Source organism: Podarcis raffonei, chromosome 10 (genome assembly GCF_027172205.1).
Source record: "Podarcis raffonei isolate rPodRaf1 chromosome 10, rPodRaf1.pri, whole genome shotgun sequence".
Classification (NCBI taxonomy): Eukaryota; Metazoa; Chordata; class Lepidosauria; order Squamata; family Lacertidae; genus Podarcis; species Podarcis raffonei.
The window spans coordinates 11919578-11938219 of NC_070611.1; the positions used below are offsets into that span (position 1 = coordinate 11919578).

The window sequence follows — 18642 nt, forward strand, 5'->3', positions numbered from 1 at the left end:
AGGTGGTGTAGGAAAGGGTTAGCACATATTATCTCTGCGGCATCCGCTCATTCACACAATAGGGGCCACCACATGCTGTGAAATCTACAAGTTTTGAGTTTTCGGGTGAATCAGATTAGGGTCTTCTGAGAGTTAAAATGTTGCTCTCTCTGGGAGAAATCCTGAACTCATATGGCAGAGTGAGAATTTGGAGTGTGGGAATCTGTTGGCCACCCTCTACAAACTTTGAATAGCTAAACATAAAAATATATAATTCCTAGGTGCCAGTCAAAAACTTTCCTCTACGCCCATGCCTTTGGCTTTAACTATTCTATAGCCTTTTAGAAGTGGATGGGATGTTCTTAATGTATATCCACCCCCCGCTGGCTTTAATGTATCTATGTGGGACTTTTTGGTTGTTTGGTGTTTGGTTGTAAGTCGCTTTGGGTTGCCTTGGGCAAGATAAGGCAACAAACACATTTAATAAAAAACAACAACAATAATTTGGAGGCACCCCCCCCCCAGGTTTACCTGTAGAATATGTAAGGTCTATGTTAGAATATAGTGCATGGGGAGGGAGTCAGTGATTGCTAGCCATGGAAGGCAAGTTTCCATTCTCAGGAAGCTCATAGGGAACCTTTTTTTAGGGAGAGGGGTTTAATCCTTTTTTACCAGTGAGGGCACAATAGGGTTAACACCCCTCCTCATCCATCACAGTCTCCTTCCTGCTCCTTCCCCTACAACTGCTATTCAGTTGTTGTTTTTAAGCCATATATCATTAACGGAGAATTGCAATTGCACCAGTACAAATACCATCACATCTAACATAGCCCTATGAGCTGCCTGAGTTTACAGCAGCACTTTTCAACTGCTGATATTTGTACCACTGCTTGAAGAGCATTGACATAGGCATTTGCCTCCTGCATTTCTCCATAAGTCTCAGGTTTGGGAGCGCCTCAGGACTCCTGAAAGTGGCAAGAGCATGACTTATATAGTGATGCAGTGGGGAGTTCTCTCTGAAGGCAGGAATTTTGTCTGTGTTGGGAACGCTTAACTGATTCTGTTACACTCAACGCAGAGAAACAACAAGAAGTATCCATTGTATTTGAAGGAGATAAAACCAGGGACGCGGGTGGCACTGTGGTGTAAACCACTGAGCCATGGGCTTGCCGATCAGAAGGTTGGCGGTTCGAATCCCTGCGACGGGGTGAGCTCCTGTCGCTCGGTCCCAGCTCCTGCCAACCTAGCAGTTCGAAAGCACGTCAAAGTGCAAGTAGATAAATAGGTACCGCTCCAGCAGGAAGGTAAACAGCATTTCCATTTGCTGCTCTGGTTTTGCCAGAAGCGGCTGAGTCATGCTGGCCACATGACCCAGAAAAACTGACTGCGGACAAATGCCGGCTCCCTTGGCCAGTAAAGTGAGATGAGCGCCGCAACCCCAGAGTCGTCCGTGACTCGACTTAGCTGTCAGGGGTCCTTTACCTTTACCTTTAAAACCAGAAATGACACACATGCTGGGGTACAGTATACAGCCCCTTCTGTGAGGAGAGAATACTTTGTGTTCACAAGTGAGCTGGGCAACAAAATGGGCAATATGGAGTTAACACAGCCAGCTAATAATTCTCTTTCCCAGGTCATTTCCTTATTCCCCACCGTGCCCAAAGAAAGAAGCAATCCAAAAATTCTCCTTAGGATTCCCCCCCCCCCTTTTTAACAAAACAACTGTGACATTCTCCTAAGCATTGTGTTAGCATCCCTTCTTGTCGTTGGTAGCCTTTTAGCTACATAAACACCTTAGCCAAGTTCATATATTTGACCATGCCGTAAATAATTTAGCCCTAAGTTTTCATCAGTGGCACCAACAATGTGTGGTGCTCTTCCTGGTGAAATAAAAGAGGTTCCATCAGTATTGGCATTCCACCAGCTCTTGAAGACACACCTGCTTAGGCATGCATCCCCCTGAACTCCAACTTTCTAATTTATTTGTTTCAATAGTTTTTAACTGTCTTGTTTTATTATATATTTTAAGTGTGGATGTTTTTTATGCTGTGATTCAACTGGTTTATTTTGTATTTTAATTATTGATTTTATAGTTGTAAACCACTTAGCAGCCATTTTCTCATTTAGGCAATATATAAATATGTAGAACAGAAGGAACAAACCATAGTAGTATTACTAAATATAATTTTACTTGCCTATGATAGTTAGCTCTTATTTACCATGTGTTTTGAATCTAGCTCTCCAAAGTTTCCTGCAGTGTTTGTTTGAAGCCTCTTCACTGGAGCTCACAGGATATCAATGCCTATGTTCTACCATTGAGCTCAAGGCCCAGTTTCTTCCAGGATCTACTTTTAGTTGCAATAATAAAAATTAGTAAGCATTCCAGATTTCCAGGAATTATTTCAAAAACTCACTTGCGTTCTTGCTGTGTAAAATAGATGAAAAGCCGCTGCAAAGCCGGAAAAAAATTAGAAAAACCAGTTTTCCCATAAGGCCTGGAAACACAACTTTATGAAGCTGCTTTTTGGCTAGGAAACGATTTCTATAAAGTCTGTCTTAACATTAATGCCCCATTCCTGTACCTATTATTCTCACTAAGGCCTATGAAACTCTTGTATAATCCTTGAGAGATTTGTTAAACTTGAATTGGCTCTAGCTGAAATCTCAAATAAGAATACCGAGAGGCAAGTGTTGTTTGTCCGGACACGTAGTTTATCTTCTACATTTCTGCACTTGATTTGACCGTGATGAAAGCCTCATCATAAAGTAATGCAGTAACAGCATCAGTGTGGCAGAATAGCAGCATGAGTAACCAGCACGACACAGCAGGCGTACAATTGGGCTTGCCAACTCTCTACTGCAACCAGCCTACCTCCGCAGCACGTACAGAAATAAATGAGGTGGTGGTATGATTGGAGTGGCTCCAGCTATTCAAAATGGGCCGAATTCATGCTCCACTGATGATTCAGGCATGTTACCTTGTCTCTCTCATGTCTTGCTCAATATGTGCCACCGTTTCCCCCGAGCATGGATATTTCTTCGCCAGTAAGTGATGCATCACCGCTGATCGCTAAAGGAACTGCGCGGTTAAAATAATCTAGCACTTTTCTTCTTCGTTATTTCATTTTGTTTCCAGAGATTCCCTTCAGATATGGTGTACTTTGCCAATGATTTTGAGCGCTCCCCCTTGCTTGAGCCTTAGCAAGTGTGCACACAAGCACATTTTTAAATGCACAGAGGCGTCCCTTTGGCAAAAAAAGGAGAAAGCATTTTAGGGGGGGAGCAAACTAGAAAATGCTGTATGTAAAATTCCTCCTGGTAGTTAGTTTTTAAAATAATGACTTTCCAGATTTTTTAAGCAGAAAATTACTGGCTATTCAAAACTAAATTGAACAGTTCTGTTCCCAGTTACTTGGAAATCAGCCTGTGTTGGATTCTAATGGCAAGAATAATTGGTTTAGTGTTCAGACTTGGATATCTGTATACACAAGACACTCTTTAGATCATACTTCTCTGCATTGTTCGGTCTAGCAGCTGCATACCTCACAGGAAGGCAACAGTAGGTTCATTTTCACTAGTGTTAAACCAATCTAGGCTAAGTGCATGAGACAGTTATATGCAATATGGTTTGTACTTCTTCGCAGCTGGGCATGATGGAAGTAGTTCGCCTGTCATCCATATATATATATATATATATATATATATATATATATATATACACCGTATTTTTCGCTCTATAACACGCACCCGACCATAACACGCACATAGTTTTTAGAGGAGGAAAATCTGTAGGCATGCCACCCGTAGGCATTCCCTCTATAACACGCACAGACATTTCCCCTTACTTTTTAGGAGGAAAAAAGTGAGTGTTATGGTGCAAAAAATACGGTGTGTATATATATATATATATATATATATATATATATATATATATATATATATATATATATATATTGCTCTCTTGCCAGGCACAGTGGCAGGACACTAAAACCAATGCTGCAGAACTCAGTGACAAATTGTGCAAGCTTACAAAGACATACCGTCCATCATTTTTCTGATGAAAATAGGGACTGTCTGTTTGATGATGATGATAATAATAATAATAATAATAATAATAATAATAATAATAATAATGTTATTTATACCCCACCCGTCTGATTGGGCTGCCCCAGCCACTCTGGGTGGCTTCCAACATATATAAGAACATAATAAAACATTAAACATTTAAAAAAAACTTCCCTATACAGGGCTGCCTTCAGATGTCTTTTAAAGTTTGTATAGTTACTTATCTCCTTGGCTCGGTGTGTGTGTGTTTGTTTGTGTTTGTCAGTCACATAACTCCATATCCTCCAATATTTCTCCAATAAGGGTTGTCTTAAAGAAAAGTGGGAGTTTCCAGGATCAGATCCAAAACTGGGATGGCTTCTGTAAATCAGGGCTCTGAGCAAAGGACTATTGCTAGGGCTGGGCGATACCTGGTTTTCAACATTGTGATATATCACCAGCTAAACATCACAGTATAGTGATATATTGCAAAGTCTGAAATAATTGTGGATCTATGTAGAGGCATTGGCTGGCTTCATGGTTTCCCCCAAATCATGATTTTTGCATAGCGCGCACACACACACACACAGGATCTGTGAAATATTGCCAGGTCAAAAATGATGAAATTGCTATCATGATATGCGCTTCAAACCAGTTTTGGATGATGTATTGATATATCGCCCAGCCCTATTGATAGCAGGTAGGAACAAATGAGTTTTGCTTGGAATTGATGGGGAAAGAGCTTGACAGCCTTCACTCTGCTCACTAGAATCTTTCTGAGATTCACTCTTTTCAAAACCCTTTGTAAGTACACTTTTAATCCTATTTGAGCACCTCTCTCTAACTTGAAGGTTGTGACCTTTAATATGTAATGAACCTGTGTTTAGCTCCCTCCTTTTCTCTACTCTTCCATCTGGCTTTTTATGATAACTGAGAGAGTTCTATGCCCCAGATTACACTCTCACTGTTGTTACATTGCGGTTTATATTGAATTTTATTATTGTGATTTCATTGTTTGCATTTTAAGGGTATGGTTGTCACCATGGAGTCTTTTGACCAAAAAGCAGCATAAAGAATAACCTCTCTAAAAACAGCATGCTGAAAAATGGGTTTTCAAAGGTATGGCCAATCAGTGTTTGTACCATGTTACCATTTCATACAGTGTGACACAGTTCCTAAATGCTTCTGGGAGACAAGACACACGCTTTTATTTTTTTGAAATTTTATTCTGCTTCCCAAGACACAGCAGTCCTGTCTGGAGAGCTAATTATATTGGAATCATTTTTAGATGTCTTTACGTATTTTAACAATTTTATCCTGATATGCTTGCTGTCCTGGGCCCCTTTGGGAGGACGGACAGAATACAAATTGAATTGAATGAATGAATGAACGAACGAATGAACAACCATACACACATCCCAGAATACAAACTAAATTCAAAGCAGAAGTTTAAAAACACAAAGAACATATTCGGGGAGCAAAACCCCATCTCTCTTCTGTTCCTCTTGTAAGATTTATAAAGTCTAAGCCTTGATCAGCTGATTCCCAGGGTTTTGCTAGATCTGTTTGCCATGCTTTGCAAGTCCTGGCATTTGGCTGATTGTGCAGGGAAACATGGTCCATATGGACAACTTGTGACAATGGATGATTGTCAGATGGGCGACCCCACACCCCCGTCAAGCTTGGTCCACAGAGGGAGGGGGGAGATAAGCTAATGGGCTGGATCCACTTCTGCACCGCTTGTACAGAGGAAATTCTATGAGGGCTGGTTTAGGTTAAAGATAATGTGATTTGTTCATGGGTCCTAGGCATGCTAAATTACTGCTTTGCATGGCCAGGAGCAAAGTCTCCCGTAAACCTTGGCTAGGGTTGACAGCTGCACTCACAAAAACCTGGAAAAGAGGCGGTACAAGCCTCCTGCAAGCCGCAGCTGTGTTTGTGTGTGTGTGGCATGTTACATCACTGCAGGATAGCTCAGTTGGTAAAGTATGAAACTCTTAATCTCAGGGTCCTGGGTTCAAGCCCTATTTGGGCAAAAATATTCCTGCATTATATGGGATGCAGGTGGCGCTGTGGGTTAAACCACAGAGCCTAGGACTTGCTGATCAGAAGGTCGGCGGTTCGAATCTCTGCGACGGGGTGAGCTCCTGTTGCTCGGTCCCTGCTCCTGCCAACCTAGCAGTTCGAAAGCACGTCAAAGTGCAAGTAGATAAATAGGTACCGCTCCGGCGGGAAGGTAAACGGCATTTCCGTGCGCTGCTCTGGTTCGCCAGAAGCTGCTTAGACATGCTGGCCACATGACCCGGAAGCTGTACGCCGGCTCCCTCGGCCAATAAAGTGAGATGAGCGCCGCAACCCCAGAGTCGGTCACAACTGGACCTAATGGTCAGGGGTCCCTTTACCTTTACCTTTATTCCTGCATTGCAGAGAATTGAATGAGATTACTCTTGTGGTCCCTTCCCACTCGTACCATTCTATGATGCTGTGATACTATTACTACACATTTGAAGCTTACGTAGGCAGGAGAGAGATTATTTTGGCAGCTCAGGAATTTGAAAGTTTCCAAGTAATTCCTGTCAAACCAGCAGGGATGGGTTGAGATTCAGATGGCCTTGGAAATAAGCCAGACCATTTTCCAAAGACCCATAAGTGATTCAAGTCATCTCCAAGCCACTATAATGCTCTGCTCCTCTCTAGCATGTGCTATTTCGCTTCCACAGTATACTTCTATAACTCATAGTTGGGATACAGTATGGAGATTTCCACTGCACACTGAGGTATAGGATTGCAATCTTCTCTTCATTCATCTCTGAAAATTCAAAATGCTTTTATAAACCCAAATCATTTCTGTTTTACAAGACGATCAGATGAAATTGCTGATCTATAACTTTCTATCAGGGCAGCTTAGTTAGTTTCAGAACATCTTCCCCCCTAACATTGTGGCGAGTGCATTCATTTTTGTAAGTGCCGCAGAAGAACTACCTGGTGCATTTCCCCCAATTTCAATATAAAAAGCCCCTTTAGGAAAGGCAGGGGATAATCTAAATAGTGCTGTGTGAACAATTTAGTTGACCTGCCCGACTTAAATAGCCAAGCAATCGTTTTGTTTAGTTGGTAATTCAAGGCTGTCACTGGAGATGCCTCACTTGAAATAAAATTGTTTTCTTTTCTTGTTTCTTTCTTGGGTAGAAACTGAATAACAATGTCAATTATTGTCTTTATCAGTATGTAGCCCCCAGAGAAAATGAAAATCACAGGAGCCCTGTATACTTAGCTACACAATTCAATCAAAGCTGCTGATAAGAGGACAAATAGAAACAAAACAAAGAAAAAAGCTTTTGGAGTATGAAATGGATAATATGCAATGAGGTGATGGATGCCTTTCTTTGCAGACAAGCTGATGGAAGAGGAACTATTTTCTTTTCTTTCTTTTTTGCATCTAGCCCCTTATGGCTGGCTAAATGCTGGTGCATGTAGATTTTGCTATCTTACAACAAAACTGTCAGACTGCTACAGCTGGATTGAAAATAAGCAGAATTATAAATGTGTGTTGCTTTGTCATTAGGTTGTAAACAAATTAGATTTCGAATTCCTTCCAGAAATGGAGTTTTTAACAGATTGTCTATTGTTGTAAGCTCTGGTTGACTCTTGCAGGCGTAACAAAATGGAATGATCTTTCCACAGAATAGCTAATTACTTCATGTCTCTGGGCACATGGGTAAAAGAGCCCCATGCATTTTCGCAGAAATCCACTCCTTACTACCCCCAATATAATAATAATAATAATAATAATAATAATAATAATAATAATATATTTATAAATAAATAAATAAATAACCCTAACCACTCAGGGTGGCTTACGGCAGAATATTAAAATACAATGATTCATCCAGTATTAAAAGCTTCCCTAAACAAGGCTGCCTTCAGATGTCTTTTAAAAGTCTGATAGTTGTTTATTTCTTTGACATCTGATGGGACGGTGTTCCACAGGGTGGGCTCCACCACCAAGAAGCCTTCTGCCTGGTTCCCTGTACTTTCACTTCTTACAGTGAGGGAACCGCCAGGAGGCCCTCAGCACTGGACCTCAGTGTCCGGGCAGAACGATGGGGGTGGAGACGCTCCTTCAGGTATACTGGGCTGAGGCCGTTTAGGGCTTTAAAGGTCAGCACCAACACTTTGAATTGTGCTCGGAAACGTACTGGGAGCCAGTAGGTCTTTCAGGACCAGTGTTATGTGGTCTCGGCAGCCACTCCCAGTCACCAGTCCAGCTGCTGCATTGGAGGACTTCGTTAGGCATAGGGAATATGTTCTTGGCTGCATAAACTTTCTTTTTCTGCCTTCTGCCATGGTCAACACAATCATGTCATATATTCTGCTTGTCACCACTAGAACTGTTGAAGCCTTAGAGATGTCATCGGGATGGTTGGTGTACTGATCAGCTGTTCAATGTGATGCCTGCACTCCATTTTCTTTCCAGATCAGTGAGACTGCATTCCGCATTTAATGAGCCTTTGATCAGCACGGGGGCCTTTTTAATTTTGGGATTTTTGTGGCTTGCTGTGGCAACCTCCTTTGGGTTCCATTGACCTCTTCGAAATATTCTGGATTCCTTTCCGTTACTCTGTCCAGCACTCATTCCACAGTTGTAAGAAATCAATCCTTTAATGTGGTCAAACCATTACACCCCAGCTTCACCCCAAGTTACAATACATAATCTCCTATATCCCTCTGTGCAGTTTTACTGAAGCCTAAACTAAGATTGTGTGTCCCAAAGGAGGCCTAATCATGTTTCCATGCTGTTTGTGGGTGCTATACTATCGCTGTTACATTGAATGACCTGTATGGGTATATTGGATTCTTAATTTCTCAGTAACCGAAATATATATTTGCCCCTGACTCGGCACCATGTTTAGCTGAAAGCTAAGTTCAGCTTGGGACGCGGGTGGCGCTGTGGGTTAAACCACAGAGCCTAGCACTTGCTGATCAGAAGGCTCTGCCCCAGCTCCTGCCAACCTAGCAGTTCGAAAGCATATCAAACTGCAAGTAGCTAAATAGGTACCGCTCTGGCGGGAAGGTAAACAGCATTTCCGTGCGCTGCTCTGGTTCTCCAGAAGCGGCTTAGTCATGCTGGCCACATGACCTGGAAGCTATACACTGACTCCCTCGGCCAATAAAGCGAGATGAGCGCTGCAACCCCAGAGTCGGTCACGACTGGACCTAATGGTCAGGGGTCCCTTTACCTTTACCTTTTTAAGTTCAGCTATATCTCCACTCCTTTTAAAATGTTACTAGTCCTGATCTGTTCAAAACGAAAGCAGTTGAAAAGAGAGCTGTTGGCAGGCCAGCCATTGTGTTAGAGAGAGGGACAAAGACAGAAATTCCAGAATGGCCTAGCATAAATGTGGGGTCCTTGAAATGGTTATGAATCTTCATTTGGGGCTGTGAAGTTTCATGGTCAGGACCTGGAAACCTTCCTATACCTGCAGGTGTCAGGGCATTTACAACATAAAATCACAATATAAAAAGGAACCACGAGCAGGAATCTTTTGCCCAATAAGGAGCTTCAACCCATGACCCAATGATTAAGAGTCTCATGCTCCGTATTCCTCCTTTCCATCTAAAGAGCTCAAGGTGGCATACATATTTCTCCTCCCTATTTTATTCTTACCACAACCTTGTCAGGCAGATGCGGCTGAGACACAGTGTGTTGCCCCAAGGCCACCCAGTGAGGTTCATGGCCGAGTGGAGATTTGAACTCTGAGCTCCCAGCACTCTGGCCACTACTCCACACTGGCTTCCTATAATGGTAGAGAATCTTGTTGGTTTCCTACCCTGTCAGGTAACAAGAAACCTGGTAAAGGTAAAGGGACCCCTGACGATCAGGTCCAGTCGTGGCTGACTCTGGGGTTACGGTGCTCATCTCGCTTTACTGGTCAAGGGAGCCGGCGTACAGCTTCCGGGTCCTGTGGCCAGCATGACTAAGCTGCTTCTGGCGAACCAGAGCAGCGCACGGAAATGCGGTTTACCTTCCCGCCGGAGTGGTACCTATTTATCTACTCGCACTTTGACGTGCTTTCAAACTGCTAGGTTGACAGGAGCTGGGACCGAGCAACAAGAGCTCACCCCGTCACGGGGATTCGAACCGCCAATCTTCTGATTGGCAAGACCTAGGCTCTGTGGTTTAACCCACAGCGCCACCCATGTCCCTAAGAAACCTATTAGACCTCTGTAATTAGGACTCATAATCTGGGGAATCGGGTTCACGTCTCCGCTCCTCCACATGTAGCTGCTGGGTGACCTTGGGCTAGTCACACTTCTCTGAAGTCTCTCAGCCTCACTCATCTCACAGAGTGTTTCTTGTGGGCGAGGAAGGGAAAGGAGATTGTTAGCCACTTTGAGACTCCTTCGGGTAGTGATAAAGAGGGATATCAAATCCAAACTCCTCCTCCTCTTCTGTGTAATTTCATGAACCCAATACTACCTTATGCTTTCAAAGATGTAGAAACAAACATTATTTATTTCAGTCCAAAGACCCACAAAAACAGTTTTGAAAGCAAAATACAGCAGCAATACCGAGAAAACATTCCAAGGCAGTCACTATGTTTTATCCAGAGCATGTTGATTTCTAATTCTTACTACCTCCGGAAGAAATTTTGTCATGGCCAGGGTAATGTCATTTGTCTTGTCTTTGAGAATGTACATTTCCCCCATGTGACTTGACTAGGCTTTTCTGGCAATGCTCTTGCAAGTCTTTTGCTAAGAACAGGAAGTGAAGATAAAAAAATAACCTGCAGATGGATTCCTATTAGATAAAATGGAGATCCATCTAAGATTATTTTTCAAAATACATTGCACGGTGCCCTGAAAATATGCGGCTTTGTATGTGATTTGACGTATAAAAAGGGAGAAGAAGAAAAAAAACACCACCCGTCCAATTGTTAGCTTATTTTCTGCATCCTTTCATGAAACTGCTTCCCCTGGAAAATATGAAATTAATCACATGGAAAATATATCTCCCTATGTTATCAAAAGATTAATGGAAGATTGTTCTGTCAAAGTGTCACCTTTTCAGTTTCATCTTGTTGAAAACTGTCATCCCTAGTTGACCAATTTTAAATGCTGGCAGTGGAGCCCAATATAACTATCACTTATTTTCTATTTTTAGAGGCTGGTTCTTCCAGAACTTGACAAGGTTTCTCTCCCCCCCCCCCCAGACTAATAACAGAATTGTCAAAGAAATCAGCTATAAAAGACGACATTTGCTGATTCGTTCAGGGTTGAAGCATGGTATGTTTCTGGATCCACATCTGTGAGATCAGAGATAATTTCGAGGGAGATGAATAAAAGAAGTCATACCACACTGTTCCAGCTTTGAATATTGAAATGTTCTCAGGGTGGTGACATTTTAAAAGGCATTGCAGGTGTGCTACATAAAAACAGGAAAAAATAGTTTTTGTGTGAAAGCGAAGTATTGCCATTCAATCTGATGCAATGGCATAGAAAATTTGGTTTTTACGATGTGTTCTGCATGTGTGTGTGTGTCACATATCTGCTTTAAGATCTAGCTATTCTCATTGGTGTGTGGACTGACCTTTTTTGTCTAAACACAGTTTAATCTTTTCTATGAATCATGCTTGTGTTCTGTTTGATCTATTGGTTGAAAGGTCAGGGAATGTGAAAGAAAGGTTAAAAATAAGATAAGAATGTTCCTTTTATAGGCAATTGGCTTGAAAGAAACTCGCAGACTCCATTGAAGGATCTAAAAATATAGGGAGGAAAAATAGTCCCTGAATTTTTGGTCTTTCTAGTTGTCACCAAGAAATGTAAGAAAGTTCAGCATTAAATCAGACTACCAAGATTTAATAAGCTGGATCTTGAGTCATTCAGCATATATTGATTGTTTTCTTGTAAGCAGTAAATGGAGAGAGGAATTAGACCTGTTAAACGACCAGGTGGAGTTCGTAAGTGACACTGATTTATGGCATATCTAGAATGTGTGGCTCCAGATTCGCCCAATTCAACTTATCACTGGCATTTTGAAGTATTTCATGAATATACATTGGATTTCAGCTGAAAGCTTTTTACACACACATTTATAGATCTATACTCATTGTTACTGCTAGTATCCTATAGTGTTAAAGAGCCCAGCAACAACATTTTAATAGTAAATTATAGGTGCAACGTGTATAATATTTACCATAGGGCTGATGTATCTGATGTCCTAAATAATGTGTACATTCATGTAATTTCCATAAGATGTGAAGGGCCAGAATTAGCTTTCCATAGTTTATGAGATTACTAGCTGGTTCCTATTCTAGCTGCCGTCGAACTCCAATAGAGCATAAGTGGTGTGTTTTGAGCAACTAACACAAAATCAAAGCTGTGAAGAAATGCCAAACGGTAACAATTTTAACAATAGAACGATAGATTTGTTTATCTAAAGGCACGGGAAGACAAAGGTAAATGGAGCCCATACTCTCACTTCCACCACATGTAATAGGAACATTTGTGCATGTTTCATGCTGTTCTATTGAGCTGAAAGGATAATAGGAATGTGGTCTATGGCTGTCAGGGACTGGGCTGAGGAGGAATGGTGGAGACCGTCACCTCCTCCTCTTCAACCTTCCAGGAAGACAGTATCGATTTACAACAGTGGTTTGCAGAAGGTCATTACTCTGGCAGAAGAGGGGCAAAGCTGGGAGCTAATGGGAGAAAAGAAGCAGAGCCAGAGCGGCTGGCTGACACGTTATCACTAGAAAGCAATCTCCCAGAACCAGTGAAAGTAGGAGAGCAGAGAGCTAAGAGGCAAATGGCCTTAAGCAGCCACCATAAGGGGGCTGGTGCTGTTGAGGACTGAGAAGGAAGGGGGGGTGGAGCTTACTCAGATCAACAATCAGAGAGGCAGCATTTCTAAGCCTCTCTCTGTGAATATTGCATAAAAGACTTGGTAAGAGCTTCTTGTCTATCGGTTACTGGCAGCCCGCTGTGGGGAGGGAGGACCGGATTCCCGGAAACCAGACACTGGCTGCATCATGAAATGCAGATTACATGGTTGAAATTAGGGATGGATGAACTAGTTTTTCCGACCTGCCTTCTTTTCATAGGTGTTCACTTATAAATCCATTAATGTCTGCTTTCACGTTGTGCATTCTTTAATGAGACATGGACATTGTATTTAAATACGTGTATTTGAATTTGTTTAGTTTGACAGCATTTTAAAACACATTTTGATGCATTTTTGAAGCAAGAAAGGTGTTGGAAAATTCAGACAAGTGTGAAATCCAATGGTTGTCTTTCCAATCCAAATATTAGTGCAGGATCTCTGGATCAGCTCAGTTCATATTGGAATTTCCAAAGCTCAAACATGCCTGCAGTTTTTCTGGCTCTTCAGTTGTAGCAGTCATAAAGGTAAAGGGACCCCTGACCATTAGGTCCAGTGCTCATCTCGCTTTATTGGCCGAGGGAGCCGGCGTACATCTTCCGGGTCATGTGGCCAGCATGACTAAGCCGCTTCTGGCGAACCAGAGCAGCACACGGAAACGCCGTTTACCTTCCCGCCGGAGCGGTACCTATTTATCTACTTGCACTATGACGTGCTTTCGAACTGCTAGGTTGGCAGGAGCTGGGACCGAGCAACGGGAGCTCACCCCGTCGCAGGGATTCGAATCGCCGACTTTCTGATCAGCAAGTCCTAGGCTCTGTGGTTTAACCCACAGCGCCACCTGCGTCCCTCTGTGTAGCAGTCATAGAATCATAGAATTCTAAAGTTAGAAGGGACCCTGAGGATCATCTAGTCCAACCCCCCTGCACTGCAGCTGTCCCATCCCGGGATCGAACTTGCAGACTTGGCATCGTCAGCACCATGCTCTAACCAACTAAAAGGACCCATTCATCTGTTATTTTCAAGCCTTTCGGATGGGAAATGGTTGCAGAAATAAGCTCTGGGAAATACAAACCCAATTAAAATTGAGATAAAGTATCTTATACCTCTTAATAAGTATCTCGACCTTTGCCCCATCTACACTATACATTTAAAGCAGTATCATTTACTTTAAACAACCCCAAAGAATCCTGGGAACTGTAATTGTTACTTGAACTTATTACTTGAATATTCCTATTTTGTAGCAGCTATGCACACTGAAGGGCTAATATGATGGCTATGTGTTTGTCAAAGTTATAGCATTGCTTCTTCCTTGCTGCAATGTGGATTGCAATGTATACAAGCATTTTTAAAAACAGACTGAAGGGGCCAGAGTTCCCTGTCGTAGATGGTTGAAGCCATGACTGATGCAAGATTAAAGGCGTATATTCACTTTGTTCTACTCCGTAGCTGCCTTAGAAAACAACTTTCCAGTAAATATCATTCACCTGTACTGGAGAAAATGAGAGATGGGATCTGCAGTGAAGATACTTAGATTAAACCTAGGTATTCATGAAATGAACAAATAACAAGAAAGGTGTATGCACAGATCTAGATAAGAAAATTCCAGATAAGAAAGATGTAACAAATTTAGAGTTGTTTCCGCCTCTCTTTTATCATTCCCACATCTGTTAACAGCTGGATGAGTTTCCATCCTTACCAATTATGGTTAGCTAATGTATTTGGATTTTTGTGCTGAAAAGCATCGCATGTATGCTTCCGAAGAGCAAGTTTTATTTTACCTGTGTGCATGCAGATGTTCAAGATCAAGCCATTTTAGAAACTGTCGCAAGTAGCATTGGAGTTCAGTCGCTCAAAAACACCCCCACCCCAAATCAGCCTGACATTTACTGAAATAGTTGCGTAATGACCTATTCTGCTGTCTTTTTCTTCTTTTCCCAAGGAACTGCTCATCTTTCTGCAGAACTTGCCCACGGTGCACTGGGAAGACGAAGATGTCAGTGTCCTCCTCGCAGAAGCCTACAGACTGAAATTTGCATTTGCAGACGCCCCCAATCATTACAAGAGATGAAAGCACCAGAAACCGTATACAGCCAATCTGTCTGCTGTGGCATAGGATCATTTTCATTATTCTGGTTGTGCAGACACGCAATTACTCGCTCCTGATTTCATACGGAGAGTCCCAAAATAGTTCAGCAAAAGAAAAATGTGGTTGGTGGATTACCAAAGAAATCGGCAAACAGGTCGTTAAGAAGACTGTGATTGACTTAAGTGAACGTGGCTACAAAAAAAATCGAGTCTGCTTTTGTTTTTATTCTCCCTTTTTCTTTTTATAGTTGCTATACGAATGAAGAAAGTGTTTTATGTTCATTGGTATCTAATGACTTATTGTCTTGTCTCCATGAGCCTTGTTCCTAGTTGATTGTGTTCATTATTTTGATGGAAGTATTACTAGTCTCTGGGGTACTTGTGAGCTAATAGGAATAATCTGCCTTGAACGGAAAACGAGGGCAGATGTGTATCAGGCAGTAAGGTCATCTAAGGGCCATGTGGACTTGCTTTTGATTTTGGTTTGTAACACAATTTTTAAAAAATTCCTTTTAATCTTTGTTTACAGCGTGAAATCTAGGAACACAGATTTTAATGGAAAACAACATCTAGAATTTGAAAAGAATGCCACCTGCTTGGGTGCTATACCCTCTGGTATGCAGATAGTTTTGTATAAATTATTTCACTTTGAAGTGTCTGAACTGTACTAACTAAAAAAGAAAAGAAAATAGATTTATTCTGCTATAATAATGTATACATAATTTAATGCTTTAAAACTATCAAATATTTTTTCAGCACATAGACTTTTAGCTTCAATGCTTTTTTTCCCACTAGTAAGATTTTTAGTTCACAGTGAATATATTTTAATACATTATTGCCTTACCTGGAATTTCTAGCATGGTAGGAATACTTGACGGAAAAGTCATGTATGCATTTTTAGGCCTTCCATCCTTGACACAGACTGGCTTGAGCATGGAAAAGAAGCACAGATGGATACAGTCACCTGATAACCAACAAGATGCTGTGCCACCTCCAGAATAAACCATGGATTTTGCACTGTGTAAGGGAAGGTGACTGGTGAAGACTTGATTCCAGTCGGCTCTCTTTCTTACCAATCACGTTGACTGACTGGTTAACATGCCAGCCAGTGTGTGTGTGTGTGTGTGTGTGTGTAGATATATATAAAAAAGGAAAGCATCAAGTCAACTTATCTGGAGGAAGTCACCTGCATACAATTGACATGCACTTAAGGATTTTGCACAAACCGATCAGGAAGCTTATCTCACTTGAAAAGCAACTAACAAAATTCTTCCGTTATTTTTGTGACTTAAGCTCTTAAGTTGTGACTAAGTGGCAGTACATTATAGAAGGCTCCGTCAAAAGTTGACACTCCATTCACTTTTTGTAAGGGCCAGTTTACCCAAATAGCAGAATAGCAGGGGTAGGTAGTAAAGTTTTTTCCTGTGCTGTATCACTTTAGAATAAAGGTATGGGATTGCATATACACATAAAAATTCATTGAATGTGGAAATCTGGAAGGCTAGTATGATTTTTTCCTCCCTGATATGCTAGATTTCTGTGTGCAAGTAGGTTTGTTGGAGGAGCATTCTAGAATGTACCTGCTGTCTGAAGTGTGATTGATTCTTGTCGATCAAGTAAGTTTGCATACTATCAATCCCAAATTAATTTATACTGTAAATGGAACAACTTCTTTTCAGTTTTCCAAGTGTGCCTTTAAGTCATTTTTGGTTTGGGGATTTTTTTTTGCCTTTTGCATATGTTACCTTACTGCTTGCCATATGTATAGATGCCTGAACCGATAAGAACCACAGGCAAGGTTGGCCTAAAAATGTGGAAGATGCTTATTCTAAGAGGCTATGAAGATTTCTTGAGGATTAGTTTCCTTAAGGTATCATTTGCAGATTAAGTTCAAGTGTCTTAATATTGAGCTGTGCATTTAGATTGCTTGGGGACATTTGACTGTGAAACACATCAGTTTAATAAGCAAGGTTGTTCTATTACTTCCGCAGTAGAGAGGTGTGGCCTTTTTCACAGCGATAAAATAGTTGTGATGTTCCAGGACAACAAGAAGAATAATTTGGTGGAGTTGCATTACCTGGGAGAACTTACTGCACCATTACTTAGGAGTAGCAGCAGTAGATATGCTCCCCTTCTCTTCCATGCAGGGATTTGCTATGTATGAGAATCCAGAACTATTGCAGCCTTACTGGGCATTGCTTTAGCTTATTACATACTAATATTGCAACTAGAGATAAAATTCTGTGACATGGTTTGGCATGTCTACAGGTCTTAAGATGTGTCTTTCCCAAGCATCAGGATAACTTCTCATCCTGTGTTCAGTATAAGATTTCTCTCTTAAGTTTCTCTCTTTTAAGTTTACAGTGTCATTGTGCCTAACAAAGTATCTGCCAAGAACAGAACACGCAAAGTAAAAGGTAGAATACAGAAAAGTCTCTTGATAACAGTGAACGTTTTATTTAATAGCAAAAGGAAGAAGAAATCAGCTGCAACATGCATTAATGATGGGGCTTTTTAAATATGTCATTATTTATATAGGAATTTGAATGGTGAGGCAGGGGTGCAGACAAGTTTACTGTGTTAGATGCAAGTATACAATAAAATGTGTATATCTTAAAAACACACACATTTCCTCTGTAAAGATCCATTGAGTTACCATCTCAACTACCAAGCTCCCTTCAGATCTCTTAAGTGTTTCTCATTTAAGAATTGAATGCTATCATGCTGCAAAAAGGATTTACATTTGTAGGAGACAAATCTTGAGCACATTGGTAGATGAGGGTAGAGACTTCTCTAAATGCATAACTTTTCATTCTTATTTTATATAAAAAGGGGGTATTATACAGACAACTAATTTCATGCATACTTTCCCCTATATACTATTCTATATATTCCCTATATACCTTTTTCTTAAAGTGGAATTATGCTTGGCTTTTGATAATTTTGTATCTCAGGTAAGTGCCATCCCAACCAAATGTTATGTGGAAGAAAGGCTTCCCTCATTTTTATACTCCTTTATTACAAGTATAAAAGTAAAAAACAAAACAAAACACAAATAGGTATCTAATAGATATTTTTATGTTGATATTTTTCAGCATAGAAAGAAATCAGGACACCTCATTAATTTAGCCTGATTTGTAATTTAATAGAGTTCATACAGGAGGCACTCTGTCATAAACGCAATATTAGCTAACAGCTGTAACGAAAGAACCGTGCAGCACAGATAACCAATTTATTTCTATAGTATATGCTTAGAAATGTAAATAGTAAGCAATATATTGAACTATGTAAATACAATACAAGAAAGAATATAACTATCTTGCATTCATCTGTACATCTTAAATATAACAAACTAGTTGCACTAGTCTTTAATTTCTTATGGAAAAACTCATAGATTTGTATTTAACTTGAGAACTCTACAATAAAATGTAAGTACCCAAGACTCACTCACTCTCTTTCTGTAATATATATTTCTGAATGAATATAGTATCCGGTTTAAAATGAATACTCCAACTCTTGGTATCACAATAACAAGGTGTAACTGAAGAATGGGTAAGACTCAAAAGGTGTCAGATGACATCTGCAATACTATGTCCAGTTCTGGGTACCACAATTTAAGAAGGATGTTGACAAGCTGGAACGTGTGCAGA

At 40.8% G+C, this 18642-nt stretch overlaps 1 protein-coding gene across 1 annotated transcript in view; it reads left to right on the forward strand.

Annotated features, from left to right (window-relative positions):
- The window catches only part of TBC1D22A (TBC1 domain family member 22A), a 113314-nt gene extending 94882 nt beyond the window's left edge, over positions 1–18432 (forward strand). Inside the window, exon 13 of the mRNA XM_053404717.1 lies at positions 14847–18432. Coding sequence (XP_053260692.1) covers positions 14847–14975 — 129 coding nt within the window. The 3' untranslated portion in view covers positions 14976–18432. The remainder of the gene's footprint in view (positions 1–14846) is intronic.
- Positions 18433–18642: the final 210 nt, after the last annotated feature.